This window comes from Sprattus sprattus (assembly GCF_963457725.1).
Source record: "Sprattus sprattus genome assembly, chromosome: 4".
Classification (NCBI taxonomy): Eukaryota; Metazoa; Chordata; class Actinopteri; order Clupeiformes; family Clupeidae; genus Sprattus; species Sprattus sprattus.
Genome location: NC_137923.1, coordinates 33,078,434 through 33,098,429, shown reverse-complemented (window position 1 = coordinate 33,098,429; position 19,996 = coordinate 33,078,434). Strand labels below are relative to the sequence as shown.

Here is a 19,996-nt window from a genome sequence, read left to right as displayed (position 1 = left end):
TCAAACCTTTTCAAAGTCATATGTCAATCAAATTTGAAGGCGTGGCCCATTATAACTCTGGCCAATATCTTCTGATGTAAATATCCGTCATAAGGACTGTCTTGATGCATTAGGTGCGATTTTTGTCCATAGAGGGCGCTACAAAAAAAAGAAAATTAATTATCTCAAGATCTGCTTAAATGTGAAATTTGGTGTGCCTTAACTTAGTCCCATTTGCTCACATTTATTTAATTGTCAATGTCCTCTTTCATCGTTTGAAGCTGCCAGATCCTTCAACCTTTTGCAAATTAGAGTGCCTCACATGCTGATAGGACTCTGATGACCACTGCTTGCGGCTATGTTATTATTGCTATGTTATTATTGTGTATTATCAGGCTATTATCTCATCACAAAATATTGTTATTGCTATGTTTTATCAATCATTTGTAATATTTTAAATTAATTTATGCTTATATGCATTTGTAGGCTAGAATTTAACTAATCCTATAATGTTGATTATTAATCATTTTAAATCAGTGGCCTTTTTGCAAGTAAAATTAGTTATAAAATATTTCACTTTAAAAAGGAGATATTTCAGAGGGCATAATATAATTTACTTGTTGAGCTGAAATACATCTGAATGAGGCCAAGGTCATAGAAATAACATTGAAAGCATATTATTCCTTCCAACAGGACCGAGCAAAGTGGAGATTATGATTTTAAGGAATGTCTTGATTTTAAAGGAAATCCTCAAACGAAGAGGCCAAGATTACAATTACAGAAGCAGGTCTATAATTGAGTTAGACATATTAAATATAAACGGCTTAATTGCTTATACTTCTATAATATTTGAAGCGAAATTGTGAAATTCTAGTAGCTAAATAGTTTTCATCAAATTTGTGATATCAATTGTTCGTGTTCACTGTTATTTTCCCCGTCGGGTAAGAGGTGACGTGAACCAGCTCAGGAGAAGTATTCGTCTGGGGAACTCGAATGGTGGGCGATGGCATGCGACGATATCTTGCTCTGATTTGCAATATCATCACAGCTAAGCTAGCTAAGTCTATATTTGAAGGCTGCGAAAGGACGACGAGTAAACACAACGGTCATTAAAAACGATAACCTCTGACTGACTGGTTACTGAGTAAACTGCAACATAGCAAGTGAAAGGCAGCGATTTCAAGTGAGTGTTTCGCCTTATCTGTTTGTTCGAGTGCATGAGTGTGACCCGGTGAAACGCACTGTCAAACAGGGTGTAGCCTGTAGAGTCATTGTAACTCCTACATAGTAATATTGTCTCAGGTCTGCAACAGAGGTTTGCTGGTTTGGGTTTGTGAACGTAGCTTGTAGCTTGTAATGGGGCTATGCTCATCGCGTGCGGCGGTGAGATGAGAAAAGGTGGAATGCGTCTGGCATAGTACCGTTTTTAAGGTTTCCATTGAAAACTATGGAACGTCGAAGTTATTTTAGATTCCATTACATATGGAGTTCAACATTCTCAGGACATTCTCTTGTTTTCACGACTAGACTAATTGGTCAAGCCTACGACTTTGGTATCTGCTATTTCCTTTGCTGAGAATCCGACTCCATCCAACCACAGAGGCACCGCCCTCTTTTTTGATTTATTATTGAGGCATTGTGGCAAGCCTACCGTCATAGTGACCGAAAGGCAAGGCACATTTGATTAAGACTCATCTTTCAACGCCGAAGTGGACATCTAGTGTTGGTAGGCAGTCGTTTTTGCTGTCGCATATTGACAAAGGTGTTTACCCTGACTCTATGCCTGTTGCCCACTGCGGTGCTGCTAGTGCTGATTAGTAAGTAACACGCCTAGTTGTGGCATTCCCACGGGCTCGACGAAAGTCTTCATGCTATATGCTAATATGTTTCGTTTAAACAGTCGGCTTTTGCTTTTCTGTGACTTACCTCTACATATAAAACAAATTGCTGGCTTGGTATAATTTTCCAGCAGACCATTTAATACTTATTAGGGTGAAACATAGTGAAGTTAAACGATTCTCAATTAGCTTGCAGGAGAAACTCTAAACTGGCATTAGCCCAAAGAATGCACCGTAGTTAAATAGCTTTTATGGCTGTGGTTACTCAGGAAACGAACCCATCAAAGCTTACCATTTCGTGATTGGTAGACAAATTGTATTGTGAAGTGTGGTGAGTTTACTAAAATCAGAACCATTCATCTGTAGTGACGAAATAACACTATTGGAGTTTTCATATTTTTGTATAAAAATATTATAAAATTTGTTGTGGGTGTATATGTATTAAGGCTTTTCAGATTCAGATCAGTTTAGTATTGTGACCAAGAAATACCTTTTCGTGTTTTGCCTGCAAGTCTGTTTGTTTGCTAATTGTGCTTCGTGCTATCCTTTTCACAACACAGAGGATGTGGTCACTCCTGTTCCTTTTGGGAGCTGTGCTGAATGTGGGTAAGTAAGCTGATCATGTTTTGCCATTGAGTATCTTTTGAGTTTCCATGTTAAATGCATGGACTGCATGTTCCACCTCTGGGTTGTGATACTGTGGTCTCCAGACCAGTTTAGTGTGCATGTGGATGATTAGGCAGTGTTTGGTGTTCCGGTACAGGTAAGCCTCTCAGTGTGTGCTCTAATGACTGCAAGAACATAAAGAAAAATGGGGAAGCCTGCAATAATGTTTTGGGGGTCTCGCATTTTTTGAATATAACTTGAAAGATTTTCAAAGTAAGACCAGGCCTTATCTACGTTAGGGGTAGTCATGGTCCTGGGGAACTCCTGCACTGTATGTTTTCCACCTATGCTTGCTCTACTAGGCTACAGCATATGGATATCATATATGCAACTTTTGGTAAACTGAACTCATTTAAGCCACAGAAAACCATTGTAATACCACTTTGAGCGAGAGGAAATGGAAAACACACTGAGAAGATGTGCAGATGCCTTGAGTGAAGCACAGTCCCACACTGGATGCAAACCTGCAGCTCTTGGAAGTGTAGGTGTGAAGCACGTATGCGTTGCCAACTGGTTTGCCCCTATCTGGCTATGCACTCCGATCAGAAAGCAGCCACAACCCCCAGGTGCAGTAAGAACAGATTTATTTGAGTTGAGCAGGTGGTCAAGTGCAGTTGGTGCTTGCGGTGAAATAATCATACATTAAAGGAAAAGTGTTCGTGTGGTTTTCTGTGAGTAGAGAAATACAGAATATAACATAATAAATATACATAATTACCAATCTGTATCAATGAACATAAATGTATGCATATCTGAACAATATACACAATAATAATGATAAATGGTTCGAGTTCACTGTAATACAATAAACAGAATTGCTATGATAGTAATATGTAAGTACCAGCGCCCAGTGTATCAGAAGTACCGTAATTACAATGATGTACCTAACTTCACCACAAGATGGCACTTCAAGACCACAAGTTACCTGGCAGTCTAAACTCCTAGCTAACCGCAACACAGAAACAACCATCAGCACGAGAAAGAAAGGCCGCATGAACATGAAATTACGAACTTACATTGGCAGCAACGCACACGGCAACACAATAAAGTTATGCTAACATGACGTTTCACAGCACGTCAACTCCTTTTAGCAGCTGGCGCGAAAAGGAAAACAGAAAGTTTGTGCGCGTGCGCAACACCTCGGCCCTAACAGGGACGTAGGCTCGCAGTCCAGAATGGAGTTTTCCACAGTAGGCATGCTAGCAAAGAGGCTAAAACTCACGGGTATCCATGGGCATCTTTCACCAACACATCTCTCAACGCGTCGAAGAGGGAGATTTACACAATCCCTATCTACCACCTCTGCTACAGGAACAGGATTGCAAAACATGTTTCTCTGGCATTCAGAGGAATGGTTTCCCACTTGCTAGTAAATGTTTGAATTCCTCTTCCTCGAAGGGCAACTTTTCATTCTGGGCTTGGATGGAAGTGGTATTTTCATCACTGCTTATAACATGCATGTCATAATGCTGAACCTGTCTGCCTTCCTCCTCTGTCACAGATTGTTATTACACCACACATGAGAGGTTAGCGCATGGCCGTCGGCTTACTATTAAGATAACAAAGGAAACTGAGAGGCTTGAATTCAAACCTGCGGAGGAACCATCTAGTTTGGAAATAATATGGAGCCGGGGTAGGCACTCACCTACTAAGGGTCACCTGACTGGAAGCAGCTCTTCATCAAGTTCATCGGATAGGCGTTGGGAGCTGAAGACAGTAGTGTTTGATGACGAGGGCACTTACGTCCTGAGGGATCACTGGAGTAAGGAAACCAAATCCATTCTACTGGATGTGACAAGTGAGTGAGATGGAAAGTAACTAAAAGTTTTTAATTTAATTTGTCTATGTAAAATGTTTGACTGACACATCTGCCTCCCTCTCTCTTGTTTTTCTTTCCGTGTACAGCTGAACACAAGTACATCAATCGGGTGGCTGGAGAGGACCTGACCATCATCCTAGAGGGTAGCAACCAGCATGAAGCCACCCTGGTGTTCACCGGGGAGGCTGCCAACATCACCTTGGTGCGAGATGGAGCAGCAGTGGGGAATGACCTGGCAGACTACGCCGGGCGAGTGAAAATCAGCTCAGACGGGATCGTCATCTCTTACGTGAACACTTCAGAAGTGGGCAGGTACAGGCTTTATGACAGAAGGGACCGGCTGGTGTCTGTCACCAAAATGACTCTGGTTGGTAAGTTTCGCCTCAGCATCCGCTTCAGAGACAGCTTCCCTGTCTTCCCATTGTATGCGCTTATTTTATTGTGAGCCTTTTTAAGGTGTTAAAATCAGGATAGATACATGTACAGATAGAAGTAGAGAACTGGGTGCCATTTGTCTGGGAACCTTAAACTTAGAAGTAATGTATGAATACTGGAAATAACAATTTACAATTCAAACCCACGATGGTGCAAGATGACTTACCTCATGTAACTCATACATTTCTATTCTGCATCACCAATTAACAGTCTTGTTAGACATACAGGATAGCCACATTTTTTTGGACTCATAACATGGTTATGGATGTATTGTATGTTTGTGTGATAGAGGTTAGAAAGTTGTAACCGAAACCATTTTGAAATCCGCGAGGGGCCTCCACGAAGAGACTTCTATAATGAGTGACAGAGGCCGTTCATGTGAGTGTAGGTTGCACAGACTCACAAACAGGCCATTTATAAACCACTGACTCTAACCTCTGTCACCCAGCAGTGTCTAATAATAGACTGTGGCTTAAAGAGACAGCTGAAATAAGATTTTAAATCGTTGTTTAATTATATCAGTACAAATGAAAAGCAATATAATTACTACAAATACTAAATATACTGGATCACAGTTGCACGTCATCTGGCAGCAATAGAAACAACAGCGGTATATCCAGATTATCGGAAAAGAAAGCAGCATTGAGATTGGAAGGAAAGATAAATGAATGGTGGGACGAATAGATGAGTGGTGAGATAGGATAGCCGTTATAGAGAAGGCAGAAATCACTGAGATTCTTGGCAAGGGGGTGGTACTGTGTCCTTATAAGAGCTGCATATGCGAGATGGGCTGGTAAGAGGCTATTACTATGCCTTTGGAGACTTAAAGCAGAAGAGGTGCTTGCTCACTGCAAGTCAATAACGCAGTTTTTTTTTTTCCCAATTTTTTTTTTATTGTTTTCTTGAAGTAACAACACATCATGGAAACATAAAATGTAACGGATTCAAGTTTTACAAAGAATTCTCCCTTCCCCCCTCCCACATCCCAGACAGCAACCCTAAAATAAAGACAAATCATAGTCTGTACACATATATATATATGCATATACATTGAAGAAAAGAATAACTAAAATAATAATAACTAAAATAATAAATAATACATAAAAAGGGGGGGGGGGGGGGGGTTCTCTGGAATCCTAGAATAAGGATGTAATGGATGTTAGTGAGTATTAGGCTGTGTGTGTGTGTGTGTGTGTGTGTCGGGGGGGCACGGACTTACGACTTAAGATACTAGCAGGGGAGTAAGTTCAGTAGCGCTAAGAGAAGAGAAGAGGGACATAAAAGGACCCCAGGTGGAGTGGAATTGCTCTGTCCTATTTCTTCTTGTATATCTAATTTTCTCCAGGTGAATGCAGTTCATTAGATCCCTCATCCAGTGAACATAAGAGGGTGGCTGTGGAGATTTCCATGCCATAAGAATGGACCTTTTGGCAACTAAAGTGGCAAAGGCTAGAGCATCTTTCTGGCGTTTTGAAAGAGGGATATTTGTAGGTGGGAGGTGAAGGAGGGCAACAGAGGGAGAGGGCTCAATGGGAGGGTTTATGTTTAAGGCTTTAGAAAAAGAGCTAAATATGGACTTCCAAAAAGTAATTAATTTGGGGCAGAGCCAGAACATGTGCATCAATGTAGCTGGAGCCTGCCTGCATCTATCACATATAGGGTCAATGTCTGGATTTATCTTAGAACGTCTGGCTTTGGTCCAATATACTCGGTGGATAAACTTAAGTTGAATAAGACTGTGACGAGCACAGATGGAAGAGGAGTGGATTCTGTTTAGGACTTCAGTCCAGTCCTCATCATCAAACGTATAGCCCATATCTATCTCCCATTGTTGTCGCACAGACAGATCTTCAGGTGGTGCAGAGCCTATGATGCGGGCATATAATGAGGAGATGACTCCTTTATTGTGGGGGTTGGTTTGCAAAATCCTATCTAGAAGTGTCTCAGTAGGGGGTGCTGGAAAGCCTTTAAAATTCTTTTGCACAAAATCCCGTATCTGGAAGTATCTGAAAAGGTGCGTTTTAGGGAGCTGAAAATTTAGGGATAGTTGAGAGAAGGAGGCAAATGTTTTATCTATGTATAGATCTTTAAATACTGCAATGCCTTTCCTGCGCCATACCTCAAATGCATTGTCATGCAGAGATGGGGGGAAGGCTGGATTATTGTTGCAAGGAGAGAATATAGAAATGGCTTTGATTCCACAACAACGTTTAAACTGTTTCCAAATTCTTAAAGACTGACTAACTACAGGACCACAGTCTGGTTTGAGAGAGGGCATAGGCAGCGGTGCACAAGCCAGTGCTTCAAGAGACATTGGTCTGCATAAAGCCTCCTCCAATTTTACCCAGGTCGGGACCCAGTCACTAAGGCCATAATGGCAATGTAACCAGTACAGTATGCGATGTATATTTGCTGACCAATAATACACTTGGAAATTTGGTAGGGCAAGTCCGCCTGATGTTTTTGGCTTTTGTAGACGTGACTTTCGTATTCTAGCAGGGCCTTTGTTCCATATGAAAGAGGAGATGATCTGGTCTAGGGATTTGAAAAAGGACTTGGGAATAAAGATTGGAATTGCTTGGAAAAGGTACAGAAACTTTGGCAATACGTTCATTTTAACTGAACTTACACGGCCCATAAGGGTTAGCGGGAGGGAAGACCAACGGCTTAAGTCAAGTTTGGTGCGCTCTAAGGTAGATATGAAGTTCTTTTTATACATGTCTGTAAAATTTCGAGTGATGTTAACTCCAAGATATTTGAATTCATTCTTAGCTAGTTTGAACACAGTGGCTGATAGTGGGAGGGCCTCCGAAGCAATATTTAAAGGGAACAGTTCACTCTTGCTAATGTTTAGTTTATATCCAGAGATAGCACCAAATTGTTCAAGACGGTAAAGAACTTGAGGGAGCGACGCAGCTGGATTGGATAGATAGAGTATGACATCATCTGCATAAAGTGATATTTTTTGTTCTATTCCGCCCCTCGTGATGCCAGCAATTTTATCGTCTGAGCGTATGGCTATAGCCAAGGGTTCGATGGAGAGAGCAAAGAGAAGAGGGGATAGAGGGCATCCCTGCCTTGTCCCTCTCTGTAACTCAAAATAGGGGGAGGAGATATCATTAGTACGCACAGAAGCCAAGGGAGAAGTATATAGGAGTTTCACCCAAGCAATAAATCTTTCGCCAAAACCAAATCTGCGTTGAGTAGCAAAGAGAAAGTCCCACTCAACGCGGTCAAATGCCTTCTCCGCGTCAAGAAGGACAAGAATCTCCTTAGCACCTGGAGTAGAGGCTGTGTGTATAGTATTCATTACCTGTCTAATATTAAAGAAAGACATTCTATTTTTAATAAAGCCTGTCTGGTCGCTATGTATTAACTGTGGAAGGATGGATTCTAGTCTCCGTGCCAAGGCTTTAGCCAGTACTTTGGCATCAACTGGGCATAGGCTTATGGGCCTATAGCTGCCACATTCAAGTGGGTCCTTGTCCTTCTTTAAAATCAGGGAAATAGAGGCTTGTCGAAGGGACTGTGGCAGTAAACCGGTTTTAAGGGCTTCATTGAACATATTGAGCATAGGTTTTGCCAGGGTATCTTCAAATGTTTTATAAAACTCAATAGGAAAACCGCAAGGTCCAGGCGATTTGTTGCTCTGCATAGATCTTATGGCCTGGGTTACTTCGTCAAGTGAGAGAGGTTCGTCAAGTCTGGACTTAATGTCTTGGTCAATGGAGGGGGTTGGCAAGGCATTTAGGAAGCTATTGATCAGCGACTGTTCTGCAGTTGATTCAGATTGGTATAGACTCTTATAGAAATGAGTAAAGCAGGTGTTTATATCAGAAGGGTTGGAAGTGACGCCTAAGTCAGGAGATCTGATCTGGGGAATTAAGTTTTGAGAGTATCGCTGTCTTAATTGTAAAGCCAGGAGTTTACTAGGTTTGTCACCAAACTCAAAATATGTTTGACGCGTTTTCTGTAGCAATTGGGTGGCCTGGTTTGTAGAGAGCAGATTGAACTCTGTCTGGAGTGTTATCCTTTTCCTATACAGCTCTGGATTAGGTGAGACTGCGTATTGTTTGTCAACTGTCAGGATGTCTGCGGACAGTTCTAACAGTCGGGATTTACGTTGTTTGCTGATAAAAGAGGAGTAAGAAATGACCCGGCCACGAACATACGCTTTAAGTGCCTCCCAAACAGAGCATGGTGAGATATCTGGGGTGGAGTTAGTTTCCAAAAAAAGACCAATGTCGCTGGATAGGTAACGGGTATAATCACTATCTGACAGTAACAGGGTGTTCAATCGCCAGGATTTTGGGGTGACACGCTTCCCAGGGAAGAGTAGAGTTAGCAGGAGTGGAGCATGATCAGAGACAGTAATACTTTCATATGAACATGACTTAATTTTAGACAAAAGTTTTTGGTCAATGAAAAAATAATCAATTCTGGAGTAAGAGTGGTGTACATGAGAGAAGAATGAATATTGGCGTGAGGTGGGAAAGGAGAAGCGCCATGCATCTGAAATGGCAAAATCTTCAAGAAAAGCTTGAATGGTCTTGGCTGTGAGTGAAGTCTGTGTGGGTTTAGGGGAGGAGCGATCTAGTTTAGTGTCTAGAACACAGTTGAAGTCGCCTCCGAGAATAAGCTCAAATGCGTTGAGATCAGGCAGGAGAGAGATGATTTTAGATATAAAACTGTGGTCATCCCAATTTGGTGTGTAAATATTAGCAAGAGTGACTTTAGTGGAGAACAGGAGACCAGACACAATCACATATCTCCCATATGGGTCTTCAAGAATAGAGGATGGGGAAAATTGAACCGTGTTACGTATAAGAATTGCCACTCCCCTGGCTTTGCTGTGGAACTTTGAGTGAAATTGCTGGCCTATCCAATTCCTGTGTAGTTGTTGGTGATCAGTAGCTTTAAGGTGTGTTTCTTGGAGAAATATTATATCTGCTTTAAGCTGGTGGATATGGCTAAATACCTTATTACGCTTGACTGGAGAATTGAGTCCTTTGACATTCCAACTCAAAAAGTTCACTGCCCCTACATCAGAAATGGGCCGTATACTCATTGCAGTAGGTGGTGTGAGGAAACCTGTGCCAGAGATAAGGAAATAATCCAGAGAAGAAACATCTAGGGTAATTAATAACTAAAACAATAATAATTAAATTAAAGTCGAAAATAAGAATAACAAAAAAGAGAGGGGTCAAAAAGGGCCCCTCTGCTGACAGGGAAAAAATCCTGCCAGTGCTGTCGCCCACATAGTCAAAACACATTTTAATTCTCAAAGAAACACCTATCTTTGAGAGCACTGTGAACATAGCTAAAAAGTTTGAAGCATTATGATTGGGGGGGGGGGGGGGGGGGGGTTGTTGAGGTGATCAGGCACCATATATCATATTAATTTCTTATAGAACACATCTGTAGCATAACCAGCTGAACATATAAACACAAAATGTAAAAACAAACAATAACACATATTTATATTCTACCTCCTTGGAAATTGCCTTCATGGATAAATAGGACAGGCAAACAAAAACATCAGATCTTAAAGGAGGGTGCGAGAACATGTCAGTATTATGAGCGGAATGATAAGAAAAAAATATGTGTAGCAAATGACGCAGCATAGGCTATCAGCCACTGCATAACATTGGACCTGATTGAGAAAGGCTAATGCTAACGCAGCATAAGCTATTAGCTACTGCACAGCATTGGACCAGATGGTAAAAGGCTAACGCTAACCCAACAACGCAGCATAGGCTATTGGCTACTGCATAACATTGGAGCTGATGGGAAAGGCTAATGCTAACGCAACATAGGCTATTAGCTACTGCACAACATTGGACCTGATGGTAAAAGGCTAATGGTTTGGCGGAAAATTAGTGAAGTTAGCTTATCACATTGTCACCAACTTTAAACATTTCAAACCTGCTGGATATCAGTTTGCTGGGTTGTTTTGGTGGCAGTTCATTGAAGGTTTGATCCTCTTATTGAAGAAGGCAGAAGCGTCGGAGGGATCTTCAAACGTGTGCTCAGTCTCTTCGAAAGTTACCGTTAGTTTGGAAGGATATCTATGGCGGAATTTGGCCTTTTATCTCCCTGAATGTCCCTCGGCGTCGGGCGAGATCAGCGGAGAGGTCTGGGAAAATTCTAATGGAAGAATCCTTAAATGAGAGCTTGCCTTGTTGGTTTCGAGCGAGACGGGCGATCTCCTCCTTCATCTGGAAATGGTGGAAAGTGACGATAATGGCTCGTGGAGGCTGATGGGGTGCTGGTTTGGGGTTTAGGGTGCGGTGGGCTCGATCTATAACTGGATGTCTAGAGAGCTTACTCTCCCCGAATAGGGTGGAAAAGAACGATGACATGAAGTCAGTGGGTCGTCCTTGTTCCGAGCCTTCGGGGATACCAACAACCCTCAAGTTCATCCTGCGGGAACGGTTTTCGAGGTCCTCAGCCTTATGACGGAGTAGCTGGTTTTCCGTTAGGAGGCTAGCACACTGTTTCTCAGTGTTGTGGAAGCTAGCAGACATCTCCGTTAGCGCTGATTCCAATGATGAAATCCTGTTCTCGTGGTCTTCTACGGTCGAGATGAGAACGGCTTGGGATTTACGTATTTCGACCAGCAACTCAGCCCTTAACTCTGAGATCTCCCTTCGGAGGGTGGTGGTCAGCAGCTTTTCCAGCAAAGCAGGGGTAAGTTCACTGTTCTTCGATAGCCCTCCAGGCTCGGCTATGCCATGTGCTAGCTCGTTGTCATTGCCAGCAAGGTCATCAGCAGCAGTTGATCCTAACTCCGATTTCTGCAGTCTTTTACGCATCTTGGTTGGTTTGTGATTAGGAGGAATTATAGTGTAAATGTATAAACAAGAAAAGATTTTAAAAAGCTTCGCTTAAATTATAGAGATTAAACGTTGTTCACAGAGAGCTCCCACGTACGTCTTACCACTCCGAACGCATACCGGAACTCCTTCCAATAACGCAGTTTAACCCTTCAGTTCATGGTTATGGATGTAACTGTGACAATAGGCCTGGTGTTTATTACAACTCAGTTTTTGATTAACATAAGTGAATAGTAAATAAAGACATGTTTCAATTGACCTGCCCTTACAAAATCACTGTAAACAAATTTCTCGCTGTATTTTCTCATGATAAACTAAGTATTGTAAAAGTTCTATGCCAGATCTCCTAGAGGTCTCCACATTACCCCCTCAGTTTTTTAATTTTGCCATATTAGTTCACTTTTGGTATTTGGCTCTGACATTGGGCCCGTGCGTGTATTTAAAGTACGGGTGTACATGATTAACATGAGAAAAACTGAGAGGGTCATGTGGGACATTTGTAAGATTTTAGGTGATTTGGCATGGAATGACCCAAACTCTGTTGAGGCTTTAACCGACTCCGTGTTAAAAAAGACTCCAAATTCAACGGTATTGGACTGAACTATGAATGCCTTCAAACGTCAACTATGTATACCCTTTGATCCATCACTTGCTGCATGTAATTCAGTTACTCTGAATTTAGGGTTGCTCTGTACTAATGGTTTTGGAGCCCCTTTGTCTGAGATGGTTCTGAATATAATTGATGACACATTACTCATTACATCATTTCCAGTCAGACCCAGTGTTGCCTTGTCTGGGAAGTCCCGCCCCTCTTCTTCTGTCCAATTTGATTTTGCCTTCAGAGTCAGTCTGGAAAGGCGGCTATACCAACTTAGTTCTGCATTGTAAGGATCCTTGGAGCCCATCACAAACTGGCTATTGGCTACCTGGCGCGCCATTGGCGGATTAAATCTAACCATGACTGCGTAACAAAATAGGTGTGTTAAACAGGTTTTTCAAAAACCTACAACGAATATCAGTTTATTCCGTTTACATGAGCACTAGAATAACCAGATAGACTAACTACAAAACCCGATAATAATCTGTTTTTATAGTGTGCATCTAAACGCTCTCAATGATTAGATTGAAAACGGGATGCAAAGTACGTCACCTGCATCGTTGGTCTGATTGGTTAAAGGAGTGTCCAATTACGTGACTGAAGTGGACTGCCATTGCGTAGTTCGACAGACTAACTGAGCAAATGAAATGCAGTGAAGGTGGCGGGGAATTCCCAGACAAAGTGTTGCCCCTTCTTACCTCCTGTTTATCTCTGTAATCTCTTTTATCTCTAAAATATTCCTGCCCTTCTTCTTTTTTTAAAAACATTCATATCCCATCCCCTCTTTGCATCTCACATTCCTGTACCCCTTTTCTCTTCTGCCACCACAGACGCTCATGAGGAGACGGGAGGAGCCAATCCTCTGATGGCGCTGCTGCTGTTGTTGGGTATCCCTGCTGGGATTTGCTGCTGCTGCCGCAAGAAGATCTTCCGCAAGAAGGCCACCACTACTGCCACTCACATAGTCCAAGCTGAAGGGCCCCCACCTGGCGGACCACCCTCCTACAACAGCCCCTCTACCCCCATGGTTCAGCCTGGATCTGGCGGCCAAGTAAGGACACAACCAGTGCAATTTATGAATTAAGCTCAGATGTGTGCCCTTGGTGTGTTTTATACAGACCTGTGTGGCTCCTAATTCTTGGATATTGTTCTCAGGTTTTTTACCACGGGGGAACACCAGCTCCAAATGCGGTAAGAGTTTGGCATTATGTTACAAGAGTTGTGTTTTCTTTTCATGATGCTGTTTTCCGGTAATTTCTATGGTTTATCAATTGAAAGTGAATATAGTGTGTTAAATGCATGTTCAGGGCTATGCCCCAGGTTACCCAGCGGCCGGGGGACCCATACCGCCTCCACAGAACACCGGCTATCCTGGTCAGCCCTACATGCCTCCAGGCCCTGTAAGACTTGCTTGCTTTTTTTGATCAACATATTTGTAAATATTTCACTTTCCATCAACATATTTGTGGGAGCGTGCACAAAAACAAATATGCACAAACTTAAATACAAACAGTGCAAAGGCACTACTGCCGATATTAACACATTCACCAAGGCGCATTGAAGCGAACAGAGAAGTAACGATCCATTCATTTTAATGCACAAGGTCCATTGCTTTAGGAAGACAGTGCACTGTGTAATCTAGCAGCATATTCTTCAAGTCATTTAACTTCAAACTTCTCTCCTTCCCGTGTGTTTTTCCTCTTGAAGGGCTTCCAACCAGGCTGTGACCCTCAGAATCCGGCATACCCCCCTCTTTCAGGACCACCCCAGTGGAATGGCCCACCACCCAACCAGTACAATGGCCCACCACCACCCAACCAGTACAATCCTGCAGTTGGACCAGTAGGTTCCTCGAGTCAAACCCCCACATATTATGTCTTTCCATTTCTCTCGACCCAAAAGCAGTAACACCACACTACCTTCCATCCACTGTGTTTTGCCAACACGTTCTCATTCCCAACTCGTCAAAATGTGAAGCCTGGTCAGTGGCCCTATAGCGTCAAGAAGTGACGCTTTAGCTACCTTCTAGCGTAATCATGCATGAGAATCACTCACCTTTCAGCGAAATTCGCCGTTTTGAAGTCAAAATAGGTGACCTACGTGAATCGTGTAGATTCGATGAGTTTTTATTTTTGTGGGGGGGGGGGGGGGGGCACATATTCAGTGAACTGCGAACACGCAGACCTGCCAACCTGCACGTATTTTGTGTACCCGCCCCCTCCCCCGCGACGGAGTTTTTGGACATCTTTTTCATATTCAGATGACATGTACTATTGCAGGCATGCACCTAGTGGTGGTAAAGATAATTAATTATATCTGGCAACACTGGGAAAGCAGTTGATCAATGACTGTCTGTCTACAGTCAGAGCTCGCGCAAGAAGGAAAGAAAGATATCCTTTCCAAAACGTGTATAGACGTAATAACTAATTTGTGAAACCGTAATGTTACCGTAATGTTAGCATATAAAACGTTAAAACATGTGTTCGGTAACTTAACGAGATGATTCATTTCAAGGGGTATAACCTTCAGATACATTTGTATTAAAAAGTTAGCCGTAGTAGCAAGCATATGATGTGATTAGCCTGGTTACGAGACGGCTACGGTGTGAATAACTGATGGAGTAGGCTAATTTAGCTGCAGAAACGTTAACTCAAACGCCACGGAGACTCCCTGTTCTAACTTTGAATCGCTCTGTTGGGGCAAAGTGACCATTGCAATAGTCCTTGCTAACGTTGCAACTAATTCCTACTATTGCAGCCAGTCAACCTACAAGCCTTGCAGGTATAAAACAAATCATGACGTCAAATGACGATGTTCAGTCTTGTTACCATAAACAAGACCTAATACAGAGCAACCCTGAGCACTGACATGATAAGCACTTTGGTGACAAGAAAGGTGAGCATGGCTGCAAAGTCACATGGAATGCTTCAGTGGTGCTCTGCTCAATATATATAGGCCTATATATATGTATATATTACATATACAGTACCAGTCAAAAGTTTGGACACAACTTCTTATTTTTAAGTTTTTTCTTTACTTTTATTATTTTCTACAGGGTAGATAACACTTTTTTTGTTTAGTGCATCATTCTATATGTGTTCTTTCGTAGTTTAAATGTATTCAGTATTAATCAACAATGTAGAAAATAATAAAAGTAAAGACAACATTTCTCAAAATAATTAAAGGTGTGTCAAAACTTTTGACTGGTACTGTATACACTGTATATATTCTTGAGAAGTGCTTAATGATGCCAAATGTAAAGATCTCTTTTCATTTATGGAATTCTTGTCAAGAAAATATGATTGTGTTGTTTTCTTCGCTGCTGATTTATTTTGTTGAATAACTGGATGATATGGCTGTGAGTGGGGAATTGACCACGTGCAAAGCACCTGCCAAACAGAACGCAAAGGGCCTTGCCAAAAAAATGTATTGAAATCATAACATTGTATTGGCTGTCAATCATGATGAAAGAGTAGACCAGTTAAGTTACAGCATGTCCAACATCGCTTGTGGGGGTTATGCATTAAGCCATTTGTGGTGCTTATACCACATTGTGCCTCATATACTGTAAATGTTAGACCCAGTGACAGGCTGGCATGAAATGGCTTGCATAATACTTAGTAAGGAGGCCATAATCATTTTTGACTCAAGGCTGAAGTTAAGTTTCTCCAGCTCTCCCCAGGTTGGAAAAACAGCATCTCAAAATGCATCCGATTGATGCTTTAAAATATGGAATATTTAAATTTTGCTTACGGGGGAGCACGCCCCCGGACCCCCCTAGAGGGGTAATATCCTCCTCACCTTTTTCACCCCTCAGCCGTTTTCATGCCTGGTAATTTCTATCTCTCCTCTTGCCAACGAAGTCCAACCTAAAACAGCATTAACATATTTCAAAACACCAACAAACAAAACACCAACACACTTCATCTAGATCAGGGGTGTCAAACTCAAATACACAGAGGGCCGAAATAAAAAAAATGGGTGTAAGTCGATGGCCGGACAGTGGGGCAAGCGTTCCCTAAATTGATGTATGCTACCAACGCGGGGACAGTGCATTGCGGGACTTGCAGTATTTGTGGTGCGTTCGACATGCCAGCTGCCGCGGCAGACAAGCTCTGATAGATAACTAGAATGCGTTCCTACTTTAATGACCCCATTATGATGTCATAATCCACAGAGTTCTGCCATGCAAGTCTATGGGGAAAAAAGGTGATGGAAAAAGAGGAATAAAAAAGGAGTGGCAAGGAGTACCGCCAAGAAAAGTCATAGCAGGTTGCACAGGATCGGGCGTCTGTACCTCGAACGGGCGAGGAGTAGTTAGCGTTACAAAAAACGGGGAGAATAAAGAAAACTTGACAACAACAATACTGTGCTTCCCTTCGGGCAAGCACACTAATTAGATGGATACTTTAGTAATCCTGAGGGAAAATTAGGCAAACCAAATACAATTTCACTGTTGCTCATTCAAATCAATGAAACTTTTTGCAACATTCTGAGGAGCTTGCGGGCCAGATGAAATGGCTTGCCGGGCCTGATCAGGCCCCCGGGCCTTGAGTTTGACACATGAGTTAGACACACTTTTTAAGAAAAAGCGAAGATGTTTATTTCAGATACTTTTACAGCCGCTTCAAATAATGTAGGCGGTTAATACGGAGTGGGCATAAGGTCCCTGGCCAGTGGCCAGCGCCCAGCTGACCTATATTTCGTTCGTGTCAACAGTAATGTTTAATTACTATTATTATATATATATGCACATAAAAACATTTTGATGTACATTGCAAGCGTCAAGAAGTGACGTTATTCACTGCGTCTTGTTCGCTGCTTTGGACGTTGCATATTTATTTTCCTAATTCAGTCCCATTCACTGCGTCTTGTTCGCGTTTTTTGTTTTTTGAACGTGTAACCGGACGTTGCATATTTATTTTCCTAATTCAGTCCTCCCGGACTGTGTTGTTGCTAACTTGACAGCTACGGTCTAATATGAATCAATGAAACACCTTTGCGCGTCGAAAAATTACGCCTAATAGGAATCAATGAAACACCCTTGCGCGTCGAAAAATTACGCTAGAAGGGAGCTAAAGCGTCACTTCTTGGTGCTATAGGGCCACTGACCAAGCTTCACATTTTGACGAGTTGGGAATGAAAACGTGTTGGTTTTGCACACGTTGTTGTGCAGTGGCTATATTCCTTTCCGATGGAGGGTTTATTTTTAACATTGTTATATCATAGCCATATCAATAAATATCCCATACAGGGATAATGTGTATAACTTAACTGTAATGTGTGATTTCAGGGCTACACTCCGATGACATACAGTGCTCCTCCACCCAACTACTCAGATCCACAGAAAATGGATGCCACTGCTGCTCCCCTTCTTACTCCACCCCAGCCTCAGGTATGCACATGCCCATCTGTTTATTTTCCTTGTATTTACCTGCCTACATTATTCTATCAAAAGTGTCGATCCTCACCATCCATTACTGTAAGATTCTCCTACATTCCTCTTATCATTTTGCACAGCCGTTTTACATGATGTCTCTCTTACACACACACACACACACACCAAACAGAGAGAGACACACACACATACACACACACACACACACACACACACAGACACACAAACACACATTCTGACTTCAATGTTTTTCAATTAGGATGGACAGCCCATTGGTTCAGCTCCTCCATCGGACGCCTTGCATTCATCCGGCACGGCCGCCCAGTTCCAGATGGACTCAGGAAAGAACTTCAACTTCCTGTAGTCTTTCTGAAGCACACCAGACAGATTCCCAAGCACCCTCCACCCTCTTATATAAAGGGCTTTTCAGCTTGTGTCACTTGGAGAACCTCTAAAGTTTCTACTTCAGGAGCCTTAAAGGTTTTTTCATAAGTTCCTTGCTAGAAAGTGGATCATGCAAAAGAGTGTACCAGAGGGTCACAAGAAGATCTTTCTACTAAACAAGTTAGTCTTTTTTCTGAGGGTGTAACACTGGTTTCTTTCATTTTAAGTGGGTCAAAGTGGTGGGGCTATCTTAAGCTTTATCCTTGTCAAGTCTTTTTTGTTTCATTTGTCTGGTTTTATATTCAGTGGCACAGAGTAGCTTAAAAAACTTGCCTTATTCTATTGAGGACATACCATAATTTCAGATTCACCTCATATTTGCTTCAGCCAATAAGAGACAAGCAACACTTGTCAACCTCTCAGGACAGATCAAGTGCTTTCAACCAAGCAGTAAGCCCATTGACAGTGCATTTTGTACATGGTTGTTCATTCATGTTACTAGGACCAATTATACACGCCTTTTCTCCTCCTGAACTGGAATATACATTGTACAAATGTTATACTCCCATTGCAACTGTTATTACACATCAACAGGGTAGATTTTTCGGATATGAGATGAATACAATATATACACGTATAACACATCACTATGTCCTTTAGTGCAGGATCTGTGCCTTCATCTGATGATGCCAACAGATGTTTCAGCTTCTAGATTCCCACTAACTTTGCTTTAATGACTGTTGTCCTGCTCAAGAATGTCATCCAGCCGGCATGGATAGCTCAACCAGAATTATAACCACTTTATGGTTTCTGTCAGACCAAAGTGGGCCTGCAACAATGGCCATCCCTGGGTGGTGCCTTCTCCACCTCAAACCTAGTTAACCAGGAGCTCCTACCCAGTCAGAACAATCCAACTTGCGTGAATGGTATGTGGACCGTAATGGACTATAAAACAAATAATGTAAGTAAAGACACAGGATGTTTTGGAGCAGCTTGGACTGGCATCTCTGAACTTCTCAGACCATTGCTGCTGACTACCCCATGCCTCATCTACACATCACAGTCTAAACTGCTTCTTTAGGGACAGCTGCAGGCTGAAGACAACCAGGCTGTCTGCTGTCAATCATGTTTTCAAATGTTACCTTCTGAAATGTAATCAATTCTTTGTATGAAGATGAGGGGAGGGGAAACACTGCCAAGGAATGTCACCTTACCACCTTGGGATTTTTACAGAACAGATGGTCAGTTCTACCCTTTGACAGCCTCTCCTACTTGACTCACTCGTTGTTATATTGTTACTGTGTTGTTTTTCTATTGATTTATGTTTCAGTGCAACTGATTAATGTTGGAGTGTGTAAACACACTTTATTGGCCTTCATTCAATTTATGTTGGTCACAAATATTACAAACACACTTGGTAACTCCTCTAAAAGGTGTGACATTTACAGGTTTTCAGCAGAATGTTGTGTGAACAGCACACTTCATGTGATTCAAAGAAACAGACTTGATACAACATGTAGTTTCATATGTATCCCATTTGAAGGACAAGTGTCAGTCTTTATTTAGAAAACTATTCATATCTTTAATGTATTTTAGAGTCAGCAGTTCTGTGTATCATAGTAGACTAGTGTGTCCATAGATTATAGTGTGTTTACTGTAAGCACTGTTAAGCTTTGTATGTTTTAAGCCAAGCTGTAACTAGATGAGAAGTTATGCACATATGAAAACCCTTGAATTTTATGACATATCATAAGACATGGATTGTCATGTAATGTATTTCTTTTCAATGAATGCATTCATTGTAGTGTTTTACTGCACATAATATTAAATCAATACTGAAACCAAGTTATTGCTTCATATTGCATTTTCTCACAATAGTCTAATGAATAGCTAAACACACATACACACATCTATCTACCTATCTATCTATCTATCTATCTATATATATATATATATATATATATATATATATATAAATATATGTTAAATATATTAAATCGAGTTTCTGACCACCCTCCTGAATTAGGTATTTTGTCATGTATT

The 19,996-nt window shown here is 41.7% G+C and overlaps 1 protein-coding gene across 4 annotated transcripts; it reads left to right on the top strand.

Moving 5' to 3' along the window:
* Positions 1-975: 975 nt before the first annotated feature.
* LOC308364043 (uncharacterized protein) lies at positions 976-19,790 on the top strand. 4 transcript variants are annotated; one of them, XM_080836995.1, is made up of 11 exons: positions 1,737-1,796; positions 2,087-2,148; positions 2,378-2,423; positions 3,985-4,281; positions 4,389-4,673; positions 13,002-13,222; positions 13,327-13,362; positions 13,479-13,571; positions 13,879-14,013; positions 17,465-17,566; positions 17,829-19,790. In XM_080836995.1, exons 3-11 carry the CDS (start codon positions 2,381-2,383, stop codon positions 17,931-17,933), a joined length of 1,317 nt encoding a protein of 438 aa, XP_080693121.1. In that variant the 5' UTR covers positions 1,737-1,796; positions 2,087-2,148; positions 2,378-2,380; the 3' UTR covers positions 17,934-19,790. The 4 variants fall into 4 exon arrangements, with proteins under 4 accessions (XP_080693118.1, XP_080693120.1, XP_080693119.1 ...); XM_080836992.1 differs by lacking the exons at positions 1,737-1,796; positions 2,087-2,148 and adding an exon at positions 976-1,162; XM_080836994.1 differs by lacking the exons at positions 1,737-1,796; positions 2,087-2,148 and adding an exon at positions 1,642-1,705.
* Positions 19,791-19,996: the final 206 nt, after the last annotated feature.